This window comes from Chaetodon trifascialis, chromosome 22, assembly GCF_039877785.1.
Source record: "Chaetodon trifascialis isolate fChaTrf1 chromosome 22, fChaTrf1.hap1, whole genome shotgun sequence".
Taxonomy (NCBI): domain Eukaryota; kingdom Metazoa; phylum Chordata; class Actinopteri; order Chaetodontiformes; family Chaetodontidae; genus Chaetodon; species Chaetodon trifascialis.
The window spans coordinates 8,156,412-8,178,495 of NC_092077.1; the positions used below are offsets into that span (position 1 = coordinate 8,156,412).

Consider the following 22,084-nt stretch of genomic DNA (forward strand, 5'->3'; position numbering starts at 1 on the left):
CTATGTCTCTCCTTAATTCCTGCAACTATTGCTGTATCTGTAACACCCAAATTACCTGGCAGGGATTGATAAAATTACATCTTACGATCTTTCCAGTTGCACCAGTGGAATATCTGGTGTAGTAATCCTGAGATCCTAAGAGATGTACCTATTATTAATTAATATTGACGAATAACTGGATGCAATCTTTATTTTTCAGCCTAACATTGGCCGTCTAGGCGTCCCTCATGGCCCCTCTGGAGAAAAGGTGGCTGTGGTTGCTGTGGATGACTGTGACATCTCCATGGCAATTCGCTTTGGAAAGCAGATTGGCAACTATTCCTGCGCCGCCCAAGGCACCCAGACCGGGCAGAAGAAGTAAGATCTTCGTCTTCTTTTTTTCACTCATCTTTTTCTTTCTCTCTTTAGGTCTTTACACTCATTATCTCCAATTAATTCCAAGCACACTCCGCACACAAACGAGTCAGATTAATAGTTAAATATGTCGTGCCTTGGGGGCTACGTTAAATTGCCTTCATTACCACAGATTACACAACTCTCATTCTACCCTCCTCCCTTCCTTTTGTGTCTTAATCTCTGCGTTCATCCTCAGGGCCCCTCTGTTGTCAGACATGGCCTAAGACAACCAAAAGCTCATCTCAACACATGCTTAATCCGACCTATTCTGTGTTTGTCACACGCTAATTTTTATTTTTATAGCATGACAGGTTTTTTTGTTTTTGAGAGCGTGTTAGCATGCTGAGACACATTTGGTGTGCAGAGGGTGGGGACAGAGGGAGAGAGAACGTTTCAGAGAAGAGTTAATGAGGCTACATTCCTTCAGGAACTTGTTGCACAGGTCACAGAGGCTGAGAGGTATTTGGAGGATACTTAAACTGTGTCAAGCTGAAATATACAAATATACTGTATTACACCAGTGTGCAATGTTGTGCAAACCGGCAACCGGCTGACGTTTCATTGTGGACGATGTCTTGACATGATCCAGAGGGTGACTGAGGCACAGAGCAGCAGCAACTTGTCTTTCGGTTTGGCCTGTAAATGTATTTCTCTGCTCTGCTATTCTTGTTCCATGTCTCTACATCAACACTTTGGAGACCCCGTACTATATTAAAATGCTTTACCTTAAACTCAGAAACATATGTTGGTTGTGGTCATCCATCCGTCCATCAGATTGCATGATTAATAATCATACAAACAAATTCTTTGTGGGTGATTTCGAAGCTAATCTGAAGTGCTTCTGTACAGCTAATGCTGCAGTTACTGACTCTAAAACTGGTCCCAAGATGCACAGATTCACGTTTGATTTGTGTAAGGGCTTCCTTCATTGAATTCCTTAAAGACTTTTTTGAATAAGCTCCACATGCTCCTGGCTGAGCAACAGTGCTTGTGCTGTATGTACACAACTTAGACATTCATTGGTTTAGTGGGGGCTCTTTGTGCAGCATTGCATTACATTAAATCTCTTAAAGCCCTTTGGCGTTTGATGTCGAGTGCTTTCGAGGCAGTAAGCAGCTTCCTACATGACCTAGTATGTGGAACCTGACTCGGTCATGGTGATGGTAGTAGTTAGCCTTGTGACAGCTTAAAACCTTGGACACAATAACCTTTTTTCAGAAATGTCAATCATGCTGAGGGTTGGTTCTTTACCTCACTGGGCTTTTCTGGTGTGAACTCAGGTCATCAATAGGGTGACACTGATTTATAATCAAATTATTGCTTTTCATTATAAAGCTTAGTCAATGTGTGTTTGTGTCCACATCCGACTCAAATTTGGTGACTTACATCACTCTGACCATCTGCAGGTCACTGGATTTGACAGGGCCGCTTTTGCTAGGCGGAGTTCCCAACCTGCCTGAGGACTTCCCCGTCAGAAACAGAGACTTTGTGGGCTGTATGAGAAACCTCACCATTGACAGCAAACCCATCGACATGGCCAGCTACATCGCTAATAATGGCACAACAGCAGGTTAGACGTGCTTCATGGTAAAACCAAAGCCATGCAACAGGATTTAATTAACTGACTTTTTCTGTTTCTGCAGCCATAAACAGACACATACATCGTACATACAGATATTAATTATTGATTTATGTGTTTGATGTCAAGGCTGTCCAGCAAAGATAAACTTCTGCACAAATGATGTGTGTCAGAACGGAGGAGTGTGTGTCAGCAAGTGGAACACCTACAGCTGCGACTGCCCAACAGGTTACGGAGGCAAGAATTGTGAACAAGGTAAGAAGTGTGTGCATGGCTTAAAGTGTTTGTTTCTCTCCAAAGGAAGAGGGCATTCAGTCTCTAGGCTTTAAAAAGGAATCTCAAAATAGAGTCCAAAAGTGCATGCGTTCAAAAAAGGTGTGTCTCTGGATGGATGTGCCTGCATCTGCATGTTTTGTGTGTGTGTGTGTGTGTGTGTGTGTGTGTGTGTGTGTGTGTGTGTGTGTGTGTGTGTGTGTGTGTGTGTGTGTCTTGAGGACTTCCAGGAAGTAGCGTGTCGTTTGGGAGATCAAATCGGATAAGGAACACCTCCCTTGACTCACTCTGAGTCATGCAGCAGTCACAATGGAAAGTCAGAGCAAAGCCTCTGCTCACTCACTGCACAGACACTAAACATGGCCTCAGGTTTGGAGATTTAGGACCAGAACGAAGTGTGACTCACTTATCAAAACCCAGACTCAAAGGATGAAATAGAAGATGCACACACGCATACACACACCAGCCCCATAGCTGTCCTCTTTGTGCCTCTGTTGCCATCACAGCGTATGTGTGAAGCACAGCTCATGTTACTCTATACATTACATATAGATAGGTAGATTAACAGATAGATAGTGTGGGGTTATACATTGGTCCATGTTTCCTTGTTAGGAAGGACACTTAAAGCACTGCAGCTCGCCATCACTGTTGTTATTTACCCTCTATAAGACATCTCATGTTCTTCTATGGTAAGGAGATAAGTTTGATTTCCTCCTTCAGGGCAAGCTTCCAAACAATGTGTGAAGGTGTGAATACCTCTCCTTGCCCTCTTGTCTATGAGGTAGCCGCCCAGTCAGTGCCAGGCCCCGGTATCCAGTATCTGAACTGGGCCTGGATCACAGCAAGCTGGGGAGAGGCTTTGGCTGCTCTGTTGCTTGTTGACACATTTGGTTTGAGGCTTCGCACACCGAGCTGCCACACGAGAAAGGAAAGATGTGCTATTGTTTATTTTACACTGCCAAAATCATCCAGACTGGATGGACATTACAAGACTGAAATCTACTGGAAGTCAGATTTTTAACTGTGCAGACCATTCTTTAAAAAGCAAAGAATGAGCTCTGCCACGCTAATTTAAAGCAGATTATAGTCAGGCTAAACATAAGCATGCAGTATATTGGAAAGCACTTCTCATGCTCATGCGTTGCAGTAGCTTGTTATGACAAGTGGATCTCAAGTTTTAATCTCTGGACTGGTGTCAAACAAGCAGCTGCACTAATTAAATCTAGGTACAGCAACATACCTGGTTGATAAGTTCATATATTGAGGAGTGTTGATAAAAGAGGAAAATTGTGCTAACTCAGTTTGGATTCTCGTTTAACTTTGCAGCAGACTTGTGCATGTCTGGTTAGGCTCAAGTCCTCAGACCTGGTCAAGGCTTTTACAGAGCTGCATGAGCATCATTCTGATCCAGCAGAATTAGGACTGAGATTAACACTGCTTTCCAGATTGTTGCTCAATCTCTTAGTAAAATGGTAAGGAAATGATGAGTGTGAGCTGTGATTTAGTGCCCGTGGAATCGACTGTGTTTTATGTTGTGTCATGATAGCGTGGCTCATCTACAATTTCAGATGTTATATATTACCTGCTAAATATCAGAATGTGGTGTGAACATGTTGGAATACTTATAGAGCATGACTACATGCTCACATTTGCTTAAAGCACTGTTACATTTGCCTGACAGAGCTCCTTGCAAGGCTGTGGACTCTTTCTGTCCTATTCTTTCAAGCTGGGTCTTGATGGATTTAGCGAGAACTGAATGGAGCTTTGGTAAAGTAGTCCGACTAAAACCACTGTAGCTGCCTGTAACCAGCTTTCTTTCATAATTATAGCTTGTGTATATGTGTATTCATGGAAGCTTCTGTTGAAATATGTGCCCCGGGGATCTGAAAACAGAGTTTATGCTGTAGATTATGCAGGAGAAGACACTCACTATATCTTGTTCTGAAAGGTGGACCCTCGCTGTGTGTGTGCGTGGGCCGTTGGGTGTGTTTGTGTGTGTTTCTTGATCTCTCAACATGCACAGGAGCTTACACGACATGTGCAATGTCTGTAGGATTTTCGGTGGATTTTCAGAATGTCCTCAGACATTGGATGTTTGTCTAAGAATTACTGCGTAGTAATCCTAAGGCATAAAGTAGTAATTCTATCACATGAAATTAAAAAAAGGTACAAAGGTACAAAAAAGGTTGCAGTTCACAGAAAGCAAACAGTGAATTCTGAAGTCACTCAATACTTTGAAGACCTATAATTTCACTAAAATCAATTTATTTTTCTATTCAATATAAATACAGCACAGATTTATTCTTAATAGCAAACACTAATCCTGTTTTGCCCACAACCTAATTCTTGCTCTTTCCTGCTGTCTTCTTCCTGTCCAGTCATGCCGTCTCCACAGTTCTTTGATGGCCAAGCTCTGGTTTCCTGGAGCGACCCGGACATAACCGTCGCTGTTCCCTGGTACATGGGGCTCATGTTCCGCACCAGACAGCCTGCTGGCACCCTAATGCAGGCCAAAGCTGGACCCTCCTCCACCATTAACCTCATGGTAAGATACAGTATAAAGTACATTGTCAACAAAAATGTCATTGTCGTCAGCGTATAACTGCTTCACTGCTGAGTACAAATTGAATGTCTTCGCAGGTGAGTACTTTTTGAATGGAATGGCCATAGGTTGTACACTTAAAACTGCAGCCTTGTCACTGTATTTCTATGTCTTTCCCATCCTCCAGGTGAGTGAGCAACAGGTACGCATGGAGGTGTTGCTGAGACAGCAGCTGGTGGCTTCGCTGGGCTTCCCCCAAGTTCGGGTCAATGACGGGGAGTGGCACCACCTGTTGGTAGAGCTGAGAGCCGTTAAAGATGGGAAGGACATCAAATACATGGCTGCTGTGTCCCTGGACTACGACATGTACCAGGTACAGGAAAATGGCATCACAAATAGACAAGGATGTACACATGGGTAAAGTTTTCAACAGGAATGTTTGGTTTTTGTTTTTATGCAGAAGTCAGTGGAGATCGGTCATGACCTCCCAGGATTGAAGCTCCAAACTCTTCATGTTGGAGGTTTGCCTGGAGCAAACAACCACGTCAGCAAAGGATTTGTTGGCTGCATACAGGTAAGTGTATGTGTTTTCAGTTTGAAAAGAAACATAACAGCCATTTTCTCCTTCCTTTGACCACTTCCTCTTCTCTTCCGTCAGGGTGTGCGCATGGGTGAGACGTCCACCAACGTGGCCAACGTGAACATGGCTCAGGGTCTGAAGATCCGCGTGGAAGACGGCTGCGACCTGGCTGACCCTTGCGACACCAACATCTGCCCTGAGAACAGCCACTGCAGTGACGACTGGAGCACACACACCTGTGTCTGTGACCCAGGTAAAACGCACAAACTCGTCCCTTATAAACTCTTTGATATCACTCATTAAGGTCTGAGAGTCACTCCTTGCTGTGTATCCTGCAGGTTATTTTGGTAAGGAGTGTGTGGATGCTTGCCAGCTCAACCCTTGTGAGCACATTTCCACCTGCGTTCGCAAACCAAGTTCTTCCCACGGCTACACCTGTGAATGTGGACAGAACTACTACGGCCAGTACTGTGAAAACAAGTAAGGTCCCTCCCGACTGTGGAGGTGTGTGTGTGTGATTAGAGGGAGATCATGGGGAGATTTTCAATAGTACTGAGTATCTATATTAAAACATTTTAAAACAGTCCTTTGTATCCAGATGTTGAAAAGAAGCAGAACAAAAATGGACTTTCCCCCCCAAAGAGACAAAGCACACAAATCTGCTTTAGTTATTTTAGGCTCTTGCTCATTTTGTAATGTCGCCAACCTCCTGAATCCTTCAGAGCCGCTTTATTAGTCAGTAATCTGAGTTTGTGTGTATGTGTGTGAGGGAGAGGGAGAGGAAAGATCAGACATCAAAAAGAAACAATCAGACTGAAATTGGCAAGGCTGTTTATTTATTCAAGTGAAAGTGGTTTGTTGAAAGTGGTTCGCATTCTCAGCATTGTCTGAGAGCTCACGTGAATTAGCCATCCCTCATGGAAAACCAGTCATTTCGCCTGAACCCTGACCCCTATGACACGCATCACTTCCTGTCTTAAGCAGGATGTGGGATTCCCCCGCCATGCCTGACTGATCCTCCATAGGTGTTCAATCACAGCTGCCCTCATACTGCCATTCGCCTCCTATCAGATCACACCGTTCAGTCAGAGATCACATCTCTTGAGTGGGAAAGAGAGCCTGTGTGTGTTTGTATGGAGTCACACCTGGTTGACTGACATAAAAGCGTAGAGGAAGTTTATTCTAGATCCAGGGTGACAGAAAGCGTTGAGTTGGAGATAAACTTACCATATAGTCAACTATCAGATTTAGAGTATTTTTACAAGCTGACATCAAGTAATAATTTCTGTGTTATAGTCATTTGAAGATATCTAGAATTTATTTGTTGCAGTAAGGTCAAAGTTGTTGGTTGCTGGTTGTGAGTGTGAGCCAGTTAAGCAGTTAAATTGCAGGTCAGACAGCTAAAGACCGAGCTGAAACTCACTGTAAAGCTACATAAAGCTCATGGGAGCTTTCACATTGTCATTTGATACGTTGTTATTATAATAATATCGCCTGTAGCTGCTTTAATTAATGTGTCATTGTCTTTGATGACAGAGTGGAGAAGCCATGTCCTCAAGGTTGGTGGGGCAGTCCCATGTGTGGACCCTGTAACTGTGACACAAACAAGGGATTTCATAAAGACTGCAACAAGACCTCTGGAGAGTGTCGCTGCAAGGTAAAACCATGCAAGAGAATGCTCCTAAAAAGAATTAATTAAATTGAGACAGTTTAACTCTTGAAAGAAGAAATAACACAATCTCCCCCTTAGAAATGGAATGATGAATTGATGAGAAATGAAACAAACCATGAATCAGTTCAGTACACTCAGGGGTTGTAATAGTACAGCCTTACCTGGTCTGTTATGACCAGTAGCTTGTGGTGGCTAATGTTAGCAAACCTTGGGTACATACTGCTTCAATTTCTGTTGCATTATGTTTCAGCATTCAGTTGCATCTTGTCATCACTGCTAAGTTAAAAGCCATAGGCCTTAAAGTTTCACCAATAGCACCCTCAAATGCAAAAAGGTCCTCTGAGCTCCCGTTTGATGACCTAAATGTAATATTAGCCATCTAAGTTTTCTCCTCTTCCTGCAGGAAAACCACTATCGGCCAGAGGGTGAGGACACTTGCTACCCCTGTGAGTGTTTCTCTGTTGGCTCTGAGTCACGAGTGTGTGACCCCATCACCGGACAGTGCCCCTGTAAAGGAGGAGTTATTGGCCGTCAGTGTAACCGCTGCGATAACCCCTTCGCTGAGGTCACTCCCACTGGATGCGAAGGTATGTCTAGTTGCAGATGCTGATTTTCAGACAAGGAATAGTGAATAGTACTAGAAATAGTAGCAAGTTGATTAATTTTTTTTAAATCCTGAACAAGAGTGACTAAAATCTTAAACAATATAGTCCTGAAGGGTGAAAGAAATTAGTTTAAAAAAATTCATATAACTTCTGGAAATGACCAGTATCAGTGATAAAATAGCTCTGCTAAAGAGCTCATTTTACATAAATTTTCGATGCCTGCGTTGATGCTCACTCTCCATTTCTTGTGTGAAAGGTACAAATTAAGTTGATTTTTATTTTTATTATTTGTCTAAATTAAAAAAAATAGCACAGTAAAACAAAAATCATTTCAGAAGTTGGGTGTATTATTCCTTCAAGATGTTCAGGTTCACAAAGTGAGCCCTGATGAATCGATGAAGTGTCAAAAGGAGACAAATAGTGTCGCTCACATCTGCTGGTGCTGCAGTTGAGCTAACTTCACATCTTTGTTGCCACCCAGTCAAGCAGAAGAGGCGAGTCTGGCTGGTGGGCTGACTTGGCAGTGGGACTGAACACACACAATACAGTATAGATGAATGGAAGACAAAACCGCAAAGTCCCCCGACAGAAAATGGATGTCAGTGTGTTTACTGTTTGACCCAATATGAAGCTCTTCAACGTCTCACAACGTGTTAGGACTTTTAATTCATGCAAGCGAATACAGTTCTTTTTGTTTAAAAAAAAAAAATCCTCCGTTTCTTGCTGTGTTCATTTTCCATGAAGTAGCTGTAAGACAGAGCTGAAGGGTCAAATAGATTCTGATTCAGGGAAGGAGTGGGGGAGTGAAGATGTGAAACAAGCGAGACGCTTCCTCGGACATGTCCTGCGGGTCACTGAGACGAGACCATCCATGGCAGGCCTCATACCGATCTGTCAGCTCTGCCCCAAACACAGCAGCGCTGACAGAGAGACATTCAATAAATCTGAGGTTCATGTCACCACAACCTTTACTGATGACAGAATATCTTGTGTTGTAGTAGATCCTTAAAGAAAGGTGAAGTAGACCTAAAAAAAATCCTGAAGACTGGGACATGCAAATGGTGAGCTTAGTCAATCAAAAGTAAATGATTTATTCAGGTTTTAAAGTTATGTGTCATAGCAGTGAAGTTGAACCTAAGAGCTAATGAACCACAGGGATTACAGGCCGAGTGCGACTAAGAGGAATCACAAACACGCCAACAAGCCTGCAGATCCCAGCTCGGTTTGTCTTGGAGATTTGTTAACCCAGATATGCTGAAATGTATTATGTATCAAAGCTTGCGTGGCTCTGCAGGCTTAATTTGATTGAATGTGACTGCTGGTCTGTGTGGCTGTTTCATAAGTTGGAGTGGATCAGCTATGTGGTGTCCTGAGGTGGAAGCAAAGCAGACGTTTACCTATAAAAGGGAATTTATTTGTGGTAGAAGCGCAGGTGGCTCAGGTTCAGTTTATGTACACTTCTTTTAGGGTCTAAACCTTGTGCTTTTTGTCCACAGTTGTGTACGAGGGCTGTCCCAAGGCATTCGACGCAGGCATCTGGTGGCCCAAGACCAAATTCGGACGCCCAGCCGCCATGAACTGCCCCAAGGGATCCATCGGTAACTGATGACAAAACTAATCTGTGGGGTGATTATTGAGCTGTGGACGTAGCAGTGTGGAGACGAGTCATAAAGTCAGCAAACTGGCTATAGCAACAACAATCCCGAGTGTATTTCATGAAACAGGGGTGTGTTTTATTGCTTATGAAGTTTATTTTCACAGTATTCACAGTTACTGATTCACAGCAGCTAGATTAAGCCGCATGGGTGGCTGTTTTTTTTGTGAGTAAATGTATTTGAGGCGTATAAGCGCACCCTCTCTCTTTGAAGCTGAACAGCACAGTAATAAGGCTCTCTGATTGGTCCATGAATCCTACAGAGGGTTCTCATCAGCCAATCATGTACAGGTTTGTCTGTAGAGACTCTTGGAAAAACACCAGGTACTGTACAGTAATACCCCTCCTCGTCCAGCTGTGTGTGTGTGTGTGTGTGTGTGTGTGTGTGTGTGTGTGTGTGTGTGTGTGTGTGTGTGTGTGTGTGTGTGAGGGAGATTAAGATTCCAGTTCGCTGACCTGTTCCCAGTAAAGCACTGTCACTTTCCTGGTTACCCCCTTAGTTACTGCTGTCACCATGGTGACCCCTTTGTCGCCCCCCCAGACTCAGTGGGGTATTTATTTGCTAACAGCATTCGTAGCCTTCTCTTAGCTCCAACTGGCAAGTCCTCCGGCCATTTCTTCTTCTGCAACAATAGCATGTGAAGAGACTTTGCATTTGGATGAAGTCCTTTCTCAAACTGAATCAGACTGGAACAAGTCAGTTTGGGTTCAGCTCTTTAAACCGCTGATACAGGAAGCATTTTGCATTTTGGGGGTTTTAGCTGTTGCACATTTTGGAGCAGTTTAACTCCAGCAGCTGATCAAATAGAGGTTCATTGTCATGCTCAGCGGCTGTTGCATCATTCAAACCTGTGACTCTCTATTTAGACAATGGTGTACTTTCAGTTTTACTTTAAAGACCACTGTGTTTAACTTAGTTTTGACTGACGTCCAGCTCTAGCATCTTTTTAGGACAATATTACCTGTAAATAAAAATATAGATTGAATAATTTTTTTAAACCCAAATAAGTAATTTAGCAGAGCTTTGTTAGCCCTGAATAGTGTCTGTAGGTATTTCTCTCTGGCTGCAGAAAGCCACAACACCCTTCACCAGTAAGGCAGGGTAGCATACGCTTACGTTGTTTTAATGTACTTTATTTTGTCAAGACGTATGTCTGTGAAACACTTGCCAGAAGCTTAATTAAAATTTCCTTTCTGTTTTTGTGTGCGTTTTTTTTTTTGTTTTGTTTTGTTTTGTTTTGTTTTTTTTTTAGGTACTGCCATCCGCCACTGTAATGACGAGAAGGGCTGGTTGTTGCCTGAGCTCTTCAATTGCACCACCATCACCTTCTTCCATCTGAAGAAACTGGTGAGTGCTGTGCAAAATAAAACATGGACAGTCACTTCCAAGTCAAAAATGTCACTCAGTTATGACCATTTTCAAGGTGTAATTTAAATGTGTTGAGATAGTCCTCCAGCATGTTACAAACCACTTGAATTAACTTAAAAAATGAATTGTTTCTGAAATATTGCACTTTCTTTTTCTAAAAAGTTGTAATTTACAAAGGCAGAGACAGTTCCTAACTTTTAACATTTTTAGGTTGGTAGGCTTGGTATTTATTTAAAAAAACAAAAGGCATTTTATGGGAGTTGATGTGTCTTCGACAAAGTACAGTTTCATAGGAGGAAGTCCATATGAGATTTAGACAGAGCATTGCATCTATTGTGTTTGAACCTGAACCTAATACTGGAGGCTTGAGCTTGTCAAAGTCCCACTAATCCCGGGATTGACCGATTTCTATTATGTTTGGTCGCACCCACTCAACTTTCCTTTGCCTTGACCTGTTTGCTCTTGTTCTCTTTCCATCCTTCAACCATCCAGAATGAGGACCTGCGTCGCAACAGTTCGAGGATGGACAGCGAACGCTCCAAGGCCATTGTGCGTTTGCTTCACAGCGCCACCAACAACACGGAGCATTACTACGGGAACGATGTGAAGACGGCCGCCCAGCTGCTGAATCACGTGCTGCAGTACGAGAGCCAGCAGGCAGGATTTGACCTTACTGCCATGAGGGATGCAGAGTTCAATGAGGTAGAAAGGAAAACCAACAGGATGTACAGTGAAATTTTACAAAATGTTTCATGGAGGCTCTCCTGGATGGATTTCAACTTAAGTAGATAATTGGAAAAGATCTTGAAACTTTCATTTTGTGAAAGCCAGTCTGTAGCACTGGGAGCACTGGTGGCACACTGCCCTCTACTGGTTGATTCTCACCAGGAGAGCAACCTGATCCATCACTGTAGCTACCTAATACGTCCCCAGCTGCTAACCCTTTCGATTATCATTTCATAATCAATTATGGCGCCTTTTCACAGAACTTGGTGCGAGCAGGCAGCTCCATACTGGATCCTGACAACAAGGAGCACTGGGAGCAGATCCAGAGGACTGAAGGTGGCACCGCCCAGCTGCTCCGCAACTTCGAGGACTATGCCAACACCCTGGCCCAGAACGTCAGGAAAACCTACCTGAAACCCTTCACCATCGTCACCGATAACATGAGTGAGTGGAGAAGCCGTAATCACACCGTGTGGGGTTCGGACACAGAGTCACATCCTCATCCTTTGCTTCTGTCTCCTCTTCCTCCTGCGCCTTCTGCTTGGCTTCTTTATCTAGTTCTGACCGTGGACTACCTGGATGTGTCGGACCCGGAGAGGGCGACTTTACCTCGGTTCCAGGACATCCAGGAGGAGTACTCCAGAGAGCTCGGGTCCTCCGTCCACTTCCCCCAATTCAACCTCCGCACTCAGGGCCACAGAGGTAGGAACATTTAATTGAGGCCATACCGGCTCTGTTCCTTTTATGCCGCTGAGTTTAAAATGTCTTATCAGTCACTATCCCCTCCCAGCAGACACTCCTGCTCCTCCAACTCAGACCGATCCCCCACAGCCGGAGGAGAACACAGTGTCCGATAGGAGACGGCGCCATCTCGAGCCCGCTGCCCCTCTGCCGGTTGCCGTGGTGATAGTGTACAAATCACTGGCGGAGCTCCTCCCGGAAAGATACGACCCTGACCGCAGGAGTCTGAGGTAGACAAGCGGCAGTTACATTTCAGCCATATGTGACACAGCATTAAACTATGAGGTGCAGTCAAACAGTTGCAAACTGAATAAAGTATAGTGAATAAAGACCCCACACCAATCTGAACTCTTAAAACTCTCTCCTGGACCACTGTGTATACAATTCATCATATTCTGTAAACGTTTGAAGAAACGCGACGTCGCATGGAAATATTTCATCTTTAATGTTGATACGCGCCATAATATTTACTGCAATTGTGTTTGAAGGAACCACCTTATCAGTGCCTGCAGTGGCCTATAAGATCCTGTTAAGCTGTTCAGACAAACTGAGCATGAATTCAGGGAGTGTTATGTATTCTGGATGTGTGAGAGGAAGTTACTCAAATACATTTCAAGTTAACATAAGGAGAATACAACTAAATGTAAACAGGCTCTGGTTCTGTTCTGGCATGTCTGCATCTGTGTAATAAAGCCATAAAAAGCAAATCCTGTCATGGATCAGAGTTAAAAAATGTTCCATGAATCATTTTAGGTCATACTTTTTTTTAATGTTTTTCCAGGCTCCCTAACCGTCCTGTGATCAACACAGCCATAGTGAGCGCTACGGTGCACAGTGAGGGTCCCCCTCTTCCTCCCATCCTGGACCCCCCCATCACCTTGGAGTACACCCTGCTGGAGACGGAGGAGAGAACCAAACCTGTCTGTGTCTTCTGGAACCACTCCATCGCGTGAGTTCAACTTCACACACACACATGCACGTCCAAGGATGTCAGAGATTAACTTAAAGCAGCTTTCCTAAAATGTTTTCTTTGCACTCTCCTGTAAATTTCTCACATTCATCTGTTGCGTGTGTGTGTTGGTGTGTTTAGGATCGGCGGCACAGGCGGCTGGTCCGCTAAAGGCTGCGAGGTGCTCAACAGGAACAACAGCCACATTAGCTGTCAGTGTAACCACATGACCAGCTTCGCCGTGCTCATGGACATTTCCAAAAGAGAGGTATGACTGAGCGGATCTGTCATTTCAGCTTCATATAAAACTATTCTGCCTTTTGCCTTCTATTGACTTCTAACTCGATGTCTTGGGACTGCTCTGCACAGCACGGTGACGTTCTCCCCCTGAAGATCGTCACCTACACCACGGTGTCTGTCTCCCTGTTACTCCTCCTCCTCACCTTCATCCTGTTGTGCCTCTTGCACCGGCTCCGCTCCAACCTCCACGCCATCCACAGGAACCTGGTCGCAGCGCTCTTCTTCTCCGAGCTCGTCTTCCTGCTAGGCATCAATCAGACTGACAACCCGGTGAGTGTGTTTCTAGCCCAGGGAGTGGAGACACTTTGCTGTGTGTCTGCAACACATTCTCTATTTTAAGGCATGGTTCCCAAAAGTTTTTTATCAGACGAACCCCCACAGCCCTGCAGGTGAACTCAAATACCCCGTCTATTAAAATTACATATTGCTAACTCGCTAACAAGTTCTCACACACTCTTAATTGTAGTGCTCAGCTATTACAGCTGACTCAATGGATGTATAATTTCTCTTTTTTCAAATTAGTTCAACTACTTTTGATCTGATACCAGTGTTAATTGAATACACTGTACATCTCATTATGTGGAAGAGACGGGGATCGTTCTTTTAGTGTCAGGCAGCATCAGACAATCACTGGTTTACAGCGATTAAAGGCGTCGTTTGGTGATGCTAAACAGCCTTTGCAAACCCCAACTAAGTTACATCACAGACATTCGGTCCAGTCTCTGTTCATGCTTGCCTGTGCTGCGTTATGCAGAGGGTAACATATAGGTAGACGTAATATAAGAAGAATGACATCCAGGACATTTAGATGGTAAACAACTCACACCGCAGATTCATATGATACAGGAATACTCCAGTCGCTTGTGGCATGGTGGAACTTGAGCCGGGATAACGATGTTTCACTCTGGTGTTTATTGAATTAACAACTGCCAGGTATCCTACGATATTTGTTTGGCCTGCGGGCTCGATGTTGACAGGAGCTTTACCAGGCTTAATGGGCCAAGGCCTACCTCAGAGTCTGTCTTCATTTGACAGATTGTGTTTTGTTACTTGGTTAATGACTTCAGTAGTCAGGAATGTGCTGGGTGCCAGGGCCTTCTCTAAATATAACCTCCTATAAGTTATTAAATTGACTGGCTGAATGTAACTTCATTATTGTAAATCTCTAATTAAATAAGTGTAGGATATAGGATGAGATAGCCTGAAGAAATCTAATGAGCTAACTGGTTAGCTCATAATCCAGTTTGGGGTTGGGTAGGTCACAGTAACAGCCAGAAACAGCACATATGTAGACATGCAGCAAAGGATCAAAAGGTGTGGGAATTCTTTGAAGTCTGCTGACACAGACGTTCGGACTCACACACACGCGCACATGCACACATACACACACACACACACACACACACACCTCTGTGTGCCAGTAGCGGAGACGTGCTGTGACTGGTACGTGTCTCCAGAAGCAGGCCTCAGGGTGGTAGGCCCTGGCAAAGGTTCCCCAAAACAATTTATTAGTTTTCACTTGATAAACCTAGCATGTCTGTGGTACAGAAAACATTATTAATCCGTTAATTGGCGGGTAATCTTTTTTTTTTTACAGGAAGTGAGGTTTGGAAAGATGAGATATTTGGTAGGTCTTAGGGAGACAGATTGAAATAGTGGACAAATTTAATGCATACTGAGGTTCTTAACATTCTTTGGCTATCTGTCAAGTTTCTTCAGAATAAATCTTGTTCAAACTTGACACTGTGGCCATGAGTGACAATTAAAATAGTAAGGTATGATTAGATGCTAAAACACAGTCTAAACAGAGCAAAAGTGGAGGAGTGATAAAGTCAGCAGACTGGTTCAGTAGTGTCAGTTTTAAAACAATATCAAGCTAAAGTTTAGCGAACGTTTAGCCACCAAAAGCTACTTGGCCACACCAAACCAAGTGAGGCCGTACTAACAAAACTCCCGAGTGTGTGTGAGCGGTGATGTTTTCTTACGTATGATTTCAGCTTGTCATGTGTGAGTGGAGGAATGTTATTCCTTCTTTTGAGAGTTATGTTGTTTTAAATTGAATGTGTCAGCTCTGACTCGTCTGGCCAAAGCAGTTGTCTGTGCAAGACACCGCAAGATCATCACGTCCAACTGTCAGTCATGTGACGCTGCGATGGGAGGGTACTGCCAACCCGCAGCTGTCAAAGCAGATGCACATCATACCTCATCCTATCAAGCAGTGCATCGAAGAAATCCACAGACATGAGAATAGAGAGAACTTAAACCGATTCAGCATCTCGTCCACGTTTAGATAAATCAGAAGGGGACAAAAATCTTCAAAAATGAACCCACTGATGCTAACAATCAGATCTGACTGACAGAATTTTGGAATTCATCATTAACTGTGACTGTTGGATGAAGAAGCCAGGATCAAAGATGATGAGCGTGGACGTTTGTGTGCAGGTTCTCGATAAGTTGTGGGAGTCTTGCCTTTTCTCTTGCAGTAATACTCTGAGTCACAGTGTTTTGACTGGGATGAGGCAACTGAAGCGCTGACTAACTACGCGCTGTCTTATCTGCATCTGTGCGAACCTTTAAAAATCGAAGCCAAGTCTGCAGATTTTAAAAAAGGAGAAAGAGTTTGATCTGTTTCACTCTGAATTCATAAGTGCATGTTTGTTCTCCAGCTAGTGTTTAGGTGTGTGTGTGTCAGAGCTGTGGAATGCTGTCAGCGTGTGCCTCGGGCCATCTGCAGGATGATTTATATCCCTGTCAAAGTAGTCGTCTCTTTCTCTCTGATCTCCACAGCAATACAAAGCCAAATCCTAAAATACAGTATCTCACTGCTGGGACATTCCCTGACACACTGCATTCCTCCGGCACAACAGACGTTTGAACAGGGAGGGAAGGAGAATGTGGGGATAGGTTGAATCATTACTGTCTTACATAAGTTGGTTAAGTTTGTCATTAGTGCGTTTTGAGATACCGTGAGGGCTGCGAATATTAATTATTTTCACCGTCAGTTATTGTTGATATGAAACTAAGAAAACCAGCAAATCCTGAGGAACCCTGGGAACCTTTTGGGGGGCATTTTTGGAATAAATATCTTCAATGGTTATGGTAAATGGTTATATTAATCGGCTAATAAAGACTCCTCGTGCAACAGCAGCACTCAGCTGTGAGATGTTGTTAAATGCCAGCCGGCAGATGGATGATGGGTGCACGCATGGGTGGATGGATTTGCTGGGTGTTCATTTGATCGACCGATAAAAAGGGAAAAGCACAGCAGACTGATAGCAGCTTTGTTTTGAGTTTGTTTTTGTCATCCCTGGTGTTTGTGGATGACTTATCTGGATTCCCTTAAACTGTTAAGACATGCTCATTTTTCTCTCTTCCCCAGTTTGTGTGCACGGTGATCGCCATCCTCCTCCATTACTTCTACATGTGCACCTTTGCCTGGATGTTCGTGGAGGGGCTGCACATCTACCGCATGCTGACAGAGCTGCGAAACATCAACCACGGCCACATGAGGTTCTATTACGCCATAGGTTGGGGCATACCGGCTGTTATCACTGGTGAGACACACACACACACACACACACACACATGCACACACATCCAGGCACGCACACACAGAAGCTCAGGAACAGAGTAGCGGAAGATGGCAGATTGTCAGGGTGCATTCGTGCTGTGACTCGTCTCTTCTGGGGAGGCTGTGATCCTCGTGGGAAAATTATTGAACAAGAGACAGAGAGAGGAAGGGGGTGGGGGGACACATGGTGAGACATAGACAGCCTTTGTTTGGATGTCCATAATATGTCAAATTAAGTAACATAAATCTCATGTATAAAAAAAAAACATTCATTTGTGGTGGAGACTTGTCTGTGATGTTGAGAATTTTATCTTGACTTGACCGCAAACTCGTAAATCATTTGTTGATTTATTTGTTTTTATAACCCTTTTTTATTGTCTGGCATCTCTCATTAGTACCACGCTTTCAAGCCTGCCATTTACTACATATTTCAATTTGGAGCCCTTTGATGTACAATAAGATTACTATAATATATTAAATGCTTTGTGATGTACTGGCATGCTTATCTGACAGTGAAGCGTGAGTGAGATGATAGTGGGGAAGCTACAGGAGATGGAGGAGGATGAGGGAAGTTTTCTTTACATTATTATATAGCAGTGTTAACACTCTTTACTCATATTTTGTGGTGTGCCTTCTGTGTGTGTGTGTAGGTCTGGCGGTTGGTCTTGACCCTCAGGGTTATGGGAACCCAGACTTCTGCTGGCTCTCCGTCCACGACACTCTCATCTGGAGCTTCGCAGGACCCATCTTTGTCGTCGTCCTGGTATGTGCATGTGTTAAAATAGTCCAAGGACAGCTGGCTCTCGTCGTCTCTCTAGGCTTTGAGTGTGTTCTGTGGAAAGTGCTCTGTTCACAAACCCTCTCCCTCCCGCTCGCCCTCTCTAAAGGTGAACATAGTGATCTTTATTCTGGCTGCGAAGGCTTCATGTGGGCGCAGACAGAAGGCTGTGGAGAGGTCAGGGGCGATGTAAGTTTTATGTGTCGGGTTCATAATTCAATGCAGAGCACAACATGCAAAAGTTAATACACAGTATGATTTTCTGCTCATCTCCATGTGCATTTTCCCATCCTTAGTCCTGCGCTTCGAATGGCCTTCCTCCTGCTGCTGCTCATCAGCGCTACCTGGCTGCTTGGCCTGATGGCGGTCAACAGCGATGTGATGACCTTCCACTACCTGTTCGCCGGCTTCAGCTGCCTGCAGGTAGCACAATGTTTCTGTTTGCGTGTGTGCGTTAATCTACGACTTCCTCGCTCCTCTGTTTATAATACCTCTCTTTCGTTTCTCACAGGGAGTCTTCATCTTCTTCTTCCACGTGATCTTCAACAAAGAGGTGAGGAAGAACCTCAAGAACGTGTTCGCGGGAAAGAAGAGCGCACCGGACGAGTCCAGCACCACAAGGGCCTCTTTGCTCACAGTGAGTGAACAGACATGCACTAATGTGGCCCCATGCATCATTCTGTGACATTTCTGCATTATTTAATCCCATTTCTCTGTGGCATATCATATTTATTTGGGTTTTTTTCAACCTCCTACTGTAGTTCTTTATGTCATTTTATGTATAATCACTCATTGTGAGAGGAATTTTGTTGCTCAAAAAGCCTGTAATCATCAGAAATAACAAAGTCACATTTTTTATTTTCTGTCCCTCGTCTCCTCCTTCACCCCTCCATCCTTTCATTCCTCCATCCAAAGCGTTCTCTCAACTGCAACAACACGTACACAGAAGATGGAGCTCTGTACCGCTCGGGCATCGGCGAGTCCACCGTCTCCCTGGACAGCACGCTCAGGTCAGCCAAGAGCCGCAGCAGCTACCTGGCTTACACTCTCAGGTACAACACGCTCACTGACTGCATGGCTGCTTCTACTACACCGCTGAGTGTGTGTGTGTTTGTCCACTTCAGGTTCTTTGGGTTTCTGCTTGCGTTATCTTTCTTTGCTCTCCTCCCTGCATGTGTGCCGATGCATCAGATGTTTCACACTTACTAACACACCTCAAGCCCCTTATTTTATATATGTATTCACACACACACACACACACACACACATACATACATACATACATACATACATACATACATGCAAAGTATATGCACATGCACCCTGTCACCTTGTCCTTATTCTTTGCCTTAGGGGATAAGTGAAGTTGCTGAATTTCTCTACATTTTCAGGCTACCTCTTGCTTTTCTTCCACACATGCATGCTGCCACAGAGTGGCACTTGCATTGTTCAGTAACTCTGCTTACATGGAGGACCATGCTGAGATTTGCCAGTGCACGGCGCATGGCTTTGTTGCAAAACCAAATGCACACATACAGGAAAAGACGTATCAACCCTCAAGAATACAGTGCCTACTGTAGATCCATCCACACTATCCACGCTGTCATGTTGTGCCGTGTTGGTTGCATTGACAGACCATGTGAAACTTTTACTGCATTGTTTTGTGGGACTGTATGTTTCATGCAATGAGGATTAAAGATATGTGTTCAGAAAATAGTAAAATGACATTAAACTTTGGGAATACAGAGAAACATTGTGAATAAATTTTAATAATTTGATGTTAATGTGATGTTACTTCTACAATAACAACTGTCCAGTGCTCCTTGCTAGCTCTTTAGCATACCATGTAGCCTACTCACAATATTCAGATGTAGGAAAATTTTAGTGGTGCAGTCCAGCTGACTGCAGTTGAGATTGGCAGTACTGCACAAGAAATCTATTATTTAAAAAAGGAGCAGTTAGTGTGATCAGCGTTTTTTTTTAGCATGTGTAACTCTACATGTTATTTTCTTACTTCAACAGTGTGCATGTTGAGGAATAAGCACGGAGCACTTGTCCTGATGGATCTCTTAAAAAAGTTGACATTTTGAGATGTATCTCTTTCAGGATGTCGACGCTTTTCATCTCAGGCTAATCTCACCTGCGTGTCTTGTACAGCTGTGTGTTTGCGTGTATCACAGACATGTTTTCATCGCGGTGGAGTAGAGTTACATATACCTGGTATTTTAAAAGAGTTTTGCAGAACCAAGTTTAGGTCTGACTGTATGCCTTGCCTCGTAAAGCTGTCATGTGGGTAATGCGAGCTGACACTGGGGTCAATGAGAGCAAAAACGCCAAGGGGGGAGAAGCGGGATGGCGTGCCGCCTGCGCGAGAGGCAAAGGGGGAAGCAGGAGAGGAAAGGGGGAGAAATAGAAAGAGGAGGGGGGAGTAGAGAGAGAGGATGGGGAAGGAGAAAGGCAGAAGACTTGGGGGGAAAGGGAGATGGGATTGTACGTGTTTGAGTGGGAATGTAATACACACATATATCTTCCCTGTGGCTGCTGGCACGTCTACAGACAGGTCAGAGTCTGTAGTAGCTTTTCTGCCCTCCAGCCAACGTATCAATCCAGCCTGGAACAGGTGGAGAGGAGAGAGAAGATTACGCAACTGGATTTTCATTGAGTGGCAAAGGCTGCTGCCGTCTTTTTGCATGTTGGATTGAAGGGCCATAAATATAAAAGATAATGATGCAGCCTAACCCATCCATTCCGCTGATGATCCAGTTGCCATATCAATATTTCTTTTAGTCTTTGTTGAAGCCATCGACAGAAGCAAATGTCTTATAATGAGAGATGTCTGGTGTTCCAGCTGTCAAACCACGAGTTTGGGCTTGAATTAACTTCCAGCGACGCCGCACTTCTCCTCTCTGCCTCCTCCTTAATCTCCTCTTCTTCTTTCCCACCCCCTCTCTCTCTTCCTCTTTCCTGCACCTGTCTTTATCTACCAAGGGAGGAGTCTGGTCAGAAGCCCAGTGTCTCTTCAGGGACAGCTAAGGGACACACAGATCTGGATGGACCTCTGTTCCACAGGAATGGCACCAAGGCCGATGGTGAGTTTTTTTATTTAACATTGCTGACTTAGAGAAAGAAGCAAAACCTGCATCCCTCAGTGCGTTTTATTAATAGAGATTCATCTGTCTGCTTTCCCTCCTTGTCCTCGTCAGACTCTGACTCAGACAGTGAGCTCTCAGTGGATGAGCACAGCTCCTCCTACGCCTCCTCCCACTCCTCAGACAGCGAGGACGATGACATCGATGTCCAGCCCAAGTGGAACAACGAGAGGCAGCCCATTCACAGCACACCTAAAGGTACATTGGTGGTCCTGTCAGGATTACACACTGAGGACATAATAAATGTCCACCCAGGGACACACTTTTAACATTTCTAGAGTATTGAAATTCTATTTTAACATTGTTGCTCCTCCTCCCCCCCACAAGTGGATTCAGTATCCAATCACGTGAAGCCTTACTGGCCTACAGAGGCCACCACAGCCAGTGACAGCGAGGATCCGGGCGGGACAGAGAGGCTGAGGGTGGAGACCAAGGTGAACGTGGAGCTGCACCCGGAAAATAAGCTCAACCACATTGGTGAAAGAGAGAGGGAGGCTGTCCAGGAGAGAGACAAGCAAATGCCTGGTAACGCTAGAGACACGGCGCCCCCTAGCCAGCCCAACAGCAACAGCAACCACCAACCAGAGCAGAGAAAAGGTGAGAGAGGGGAATTCTTTTGAATAAAGTTGAATGAATTCGTTCATCTTGTCGGATTTACACTGGAATCACCTCTTTGTCCGTCTCAGGTATCTTAAAGAACAAGATCAGCTACCCTCCACCGCTGAGCGACAAGAACATGAAGAACCGTCTGAGGGAGAAGCTGAGTGACTACAACCCGCCCACCATCACCTCCCCTCCGCCCAACAACAACAACACCTCCTCCCCGCCTCCCCCCTCCGTCAACATCATAACCCCTTCGTCCCGGCCGCCCTCGCTGGCCTCCAACGACGGAGGCCGCCCTGGCAACCACGACAGCAGCTCCCTCATCAAGCCCCCCGTCGCCCCGCGGCCGCAGATCCCTGTCGGGCCTCCGCCAGCGGCCATCTACCGGGAGACTAACGGGGGAGTGGCAATGCACTTGAAGTCAGGGACAGTCAACGGAGGCAACGACTCTGACTCGGAGTAAGTAGTCTATGAGAGAGTGTTGGCATGTAAGAATGGCGAGGTTTGTTTTTATTCTCTGTGCGAATAAAAACATCAGAAATGAGAAAGTAACATCGACAGAGCAAATCACCGGATGCTGCTTTGAAAGTGAGTCCT

At 44.6% G+C, this 22,084-nt stretch overlaps 1 protein-coding gene across 4 annotated transcripts in view; it reads left to right on the forward strand.

Moving 5' to 3' along the window:
* The window catches only part of celsr1a (cadherin EGF LAG seven-pass G-type receptor 1a), an 83,998-nt gene that overhangs the window by 59,541 nt on the left and 2,373 nt on the right, over positions 1 to 22,084 (forward strand). For 2 of the 4 annotated variants that reach the window (XM_070992275.1, XM_070992274.1), the window contains exons 7-35: positions 200 to 357; positions 1,803 to 1,966; positions 2,105 to 2,230; positions 4,627 to 4,793; positions 4,978 to 5,163; positions 5,251 to 5,364; positions 5,449 to 5,623; positions 5,709 to 5,850; positions 6,907 to 7,027; positions 7,446 to 7,629; positions 9,144 to 9,245; positions 10,555 to 10,649; positions 11,163 to 11,372; positions 11,657 to 11,840; positions 11,955 to 12,098; positions 12,187 to 12,367; positions 12,919 to 13,086; positions 13,228 to 13,354; positions 13,456 to 13,656; positions 16,766 to 16,940; positions 17,608 to 17,720; positions 17,845 to 17,924; positions 18,032 to 18,158; positions 18,247 to 18,372; positions 18,651 to 18,787; positions 20,724 to 20,824; positions 20,939 to 21,082; positions 21,212 to 21,481; positions 21,571 to 21,946. In XM_070992275.1, the coding sequence (XP_070848376.1) occupies positions 200 to 357; positions 1,803 to 1,966; positions 2,105 to 2,230; positions 4,627 to 4,793; positions 4,978 to 5,163; positions 5,251 to 5,364; positions 5,449 to 5,623; positions 5,709 to 5,850; positions 6,907 to 7,027; positions 7,446 to 7,629; positions 9,144 to 9,245; positions 10,555 to 10,649; positions 11,163 to 11,372; positions 11,657 to 11,840; positions 11,955 to 12,098; positions 12,187 to 12,367; positions 12,919 to 13,086; positions 13,228 to 13,354; positions 13,456 to 13,656; positions 16,766 to 16,940; positions 17,608 to 17,720; positions 17,845 to 17,924; positions 18,032 to 18,158; positions 18,247 to 18,372; positions 18,651 to 18,787; positions 20,724 to 20,824; positions 20,939 to 21,082; positions 21,212 to 21,481; positions 21,571 to 21,946 (4,598 nt within the window). The remainder of the gene's footprint in view (positions 1 to 199; positions 358 to 1,802; positions 1,967 to 2,104; positions 2,231 to 4,626; positions 4,794 to 4,977; positions 5,164 to 5,250; positions 5,365 to 5,448; positions 5,624 to 5,708; positions 5,851 to 6,906; positions 7,028 to 7,445; positions 7,630 to 9,143; positions 9,246 to 10,554; positions 10,650 to 11,162; positions 11,373 to 11,656; positions 11,841 to 11,954; positions 12,099 to 12,186; positions 12,368 to 12,918; positions 13,087 to 13,227; positions 13,355 to 13,455; positions 13,657 to 16,765; positions 16,941 to 17,607; positions 17,721 to 17,844; positions 17,925 to 18,031; positions 18,159 to 18,246; positions 18,373 to 18,650; positions 18,788 to 20,723; positions 20,825 to 20,938; positions 21,083 to 21,211; positions 21,482 to 21,570; positions 21,947 to 22,084) is intronic. The other 2 variants (XM_070992277.1, XM_070992276.1) reach the window with 2 other exon arrangements.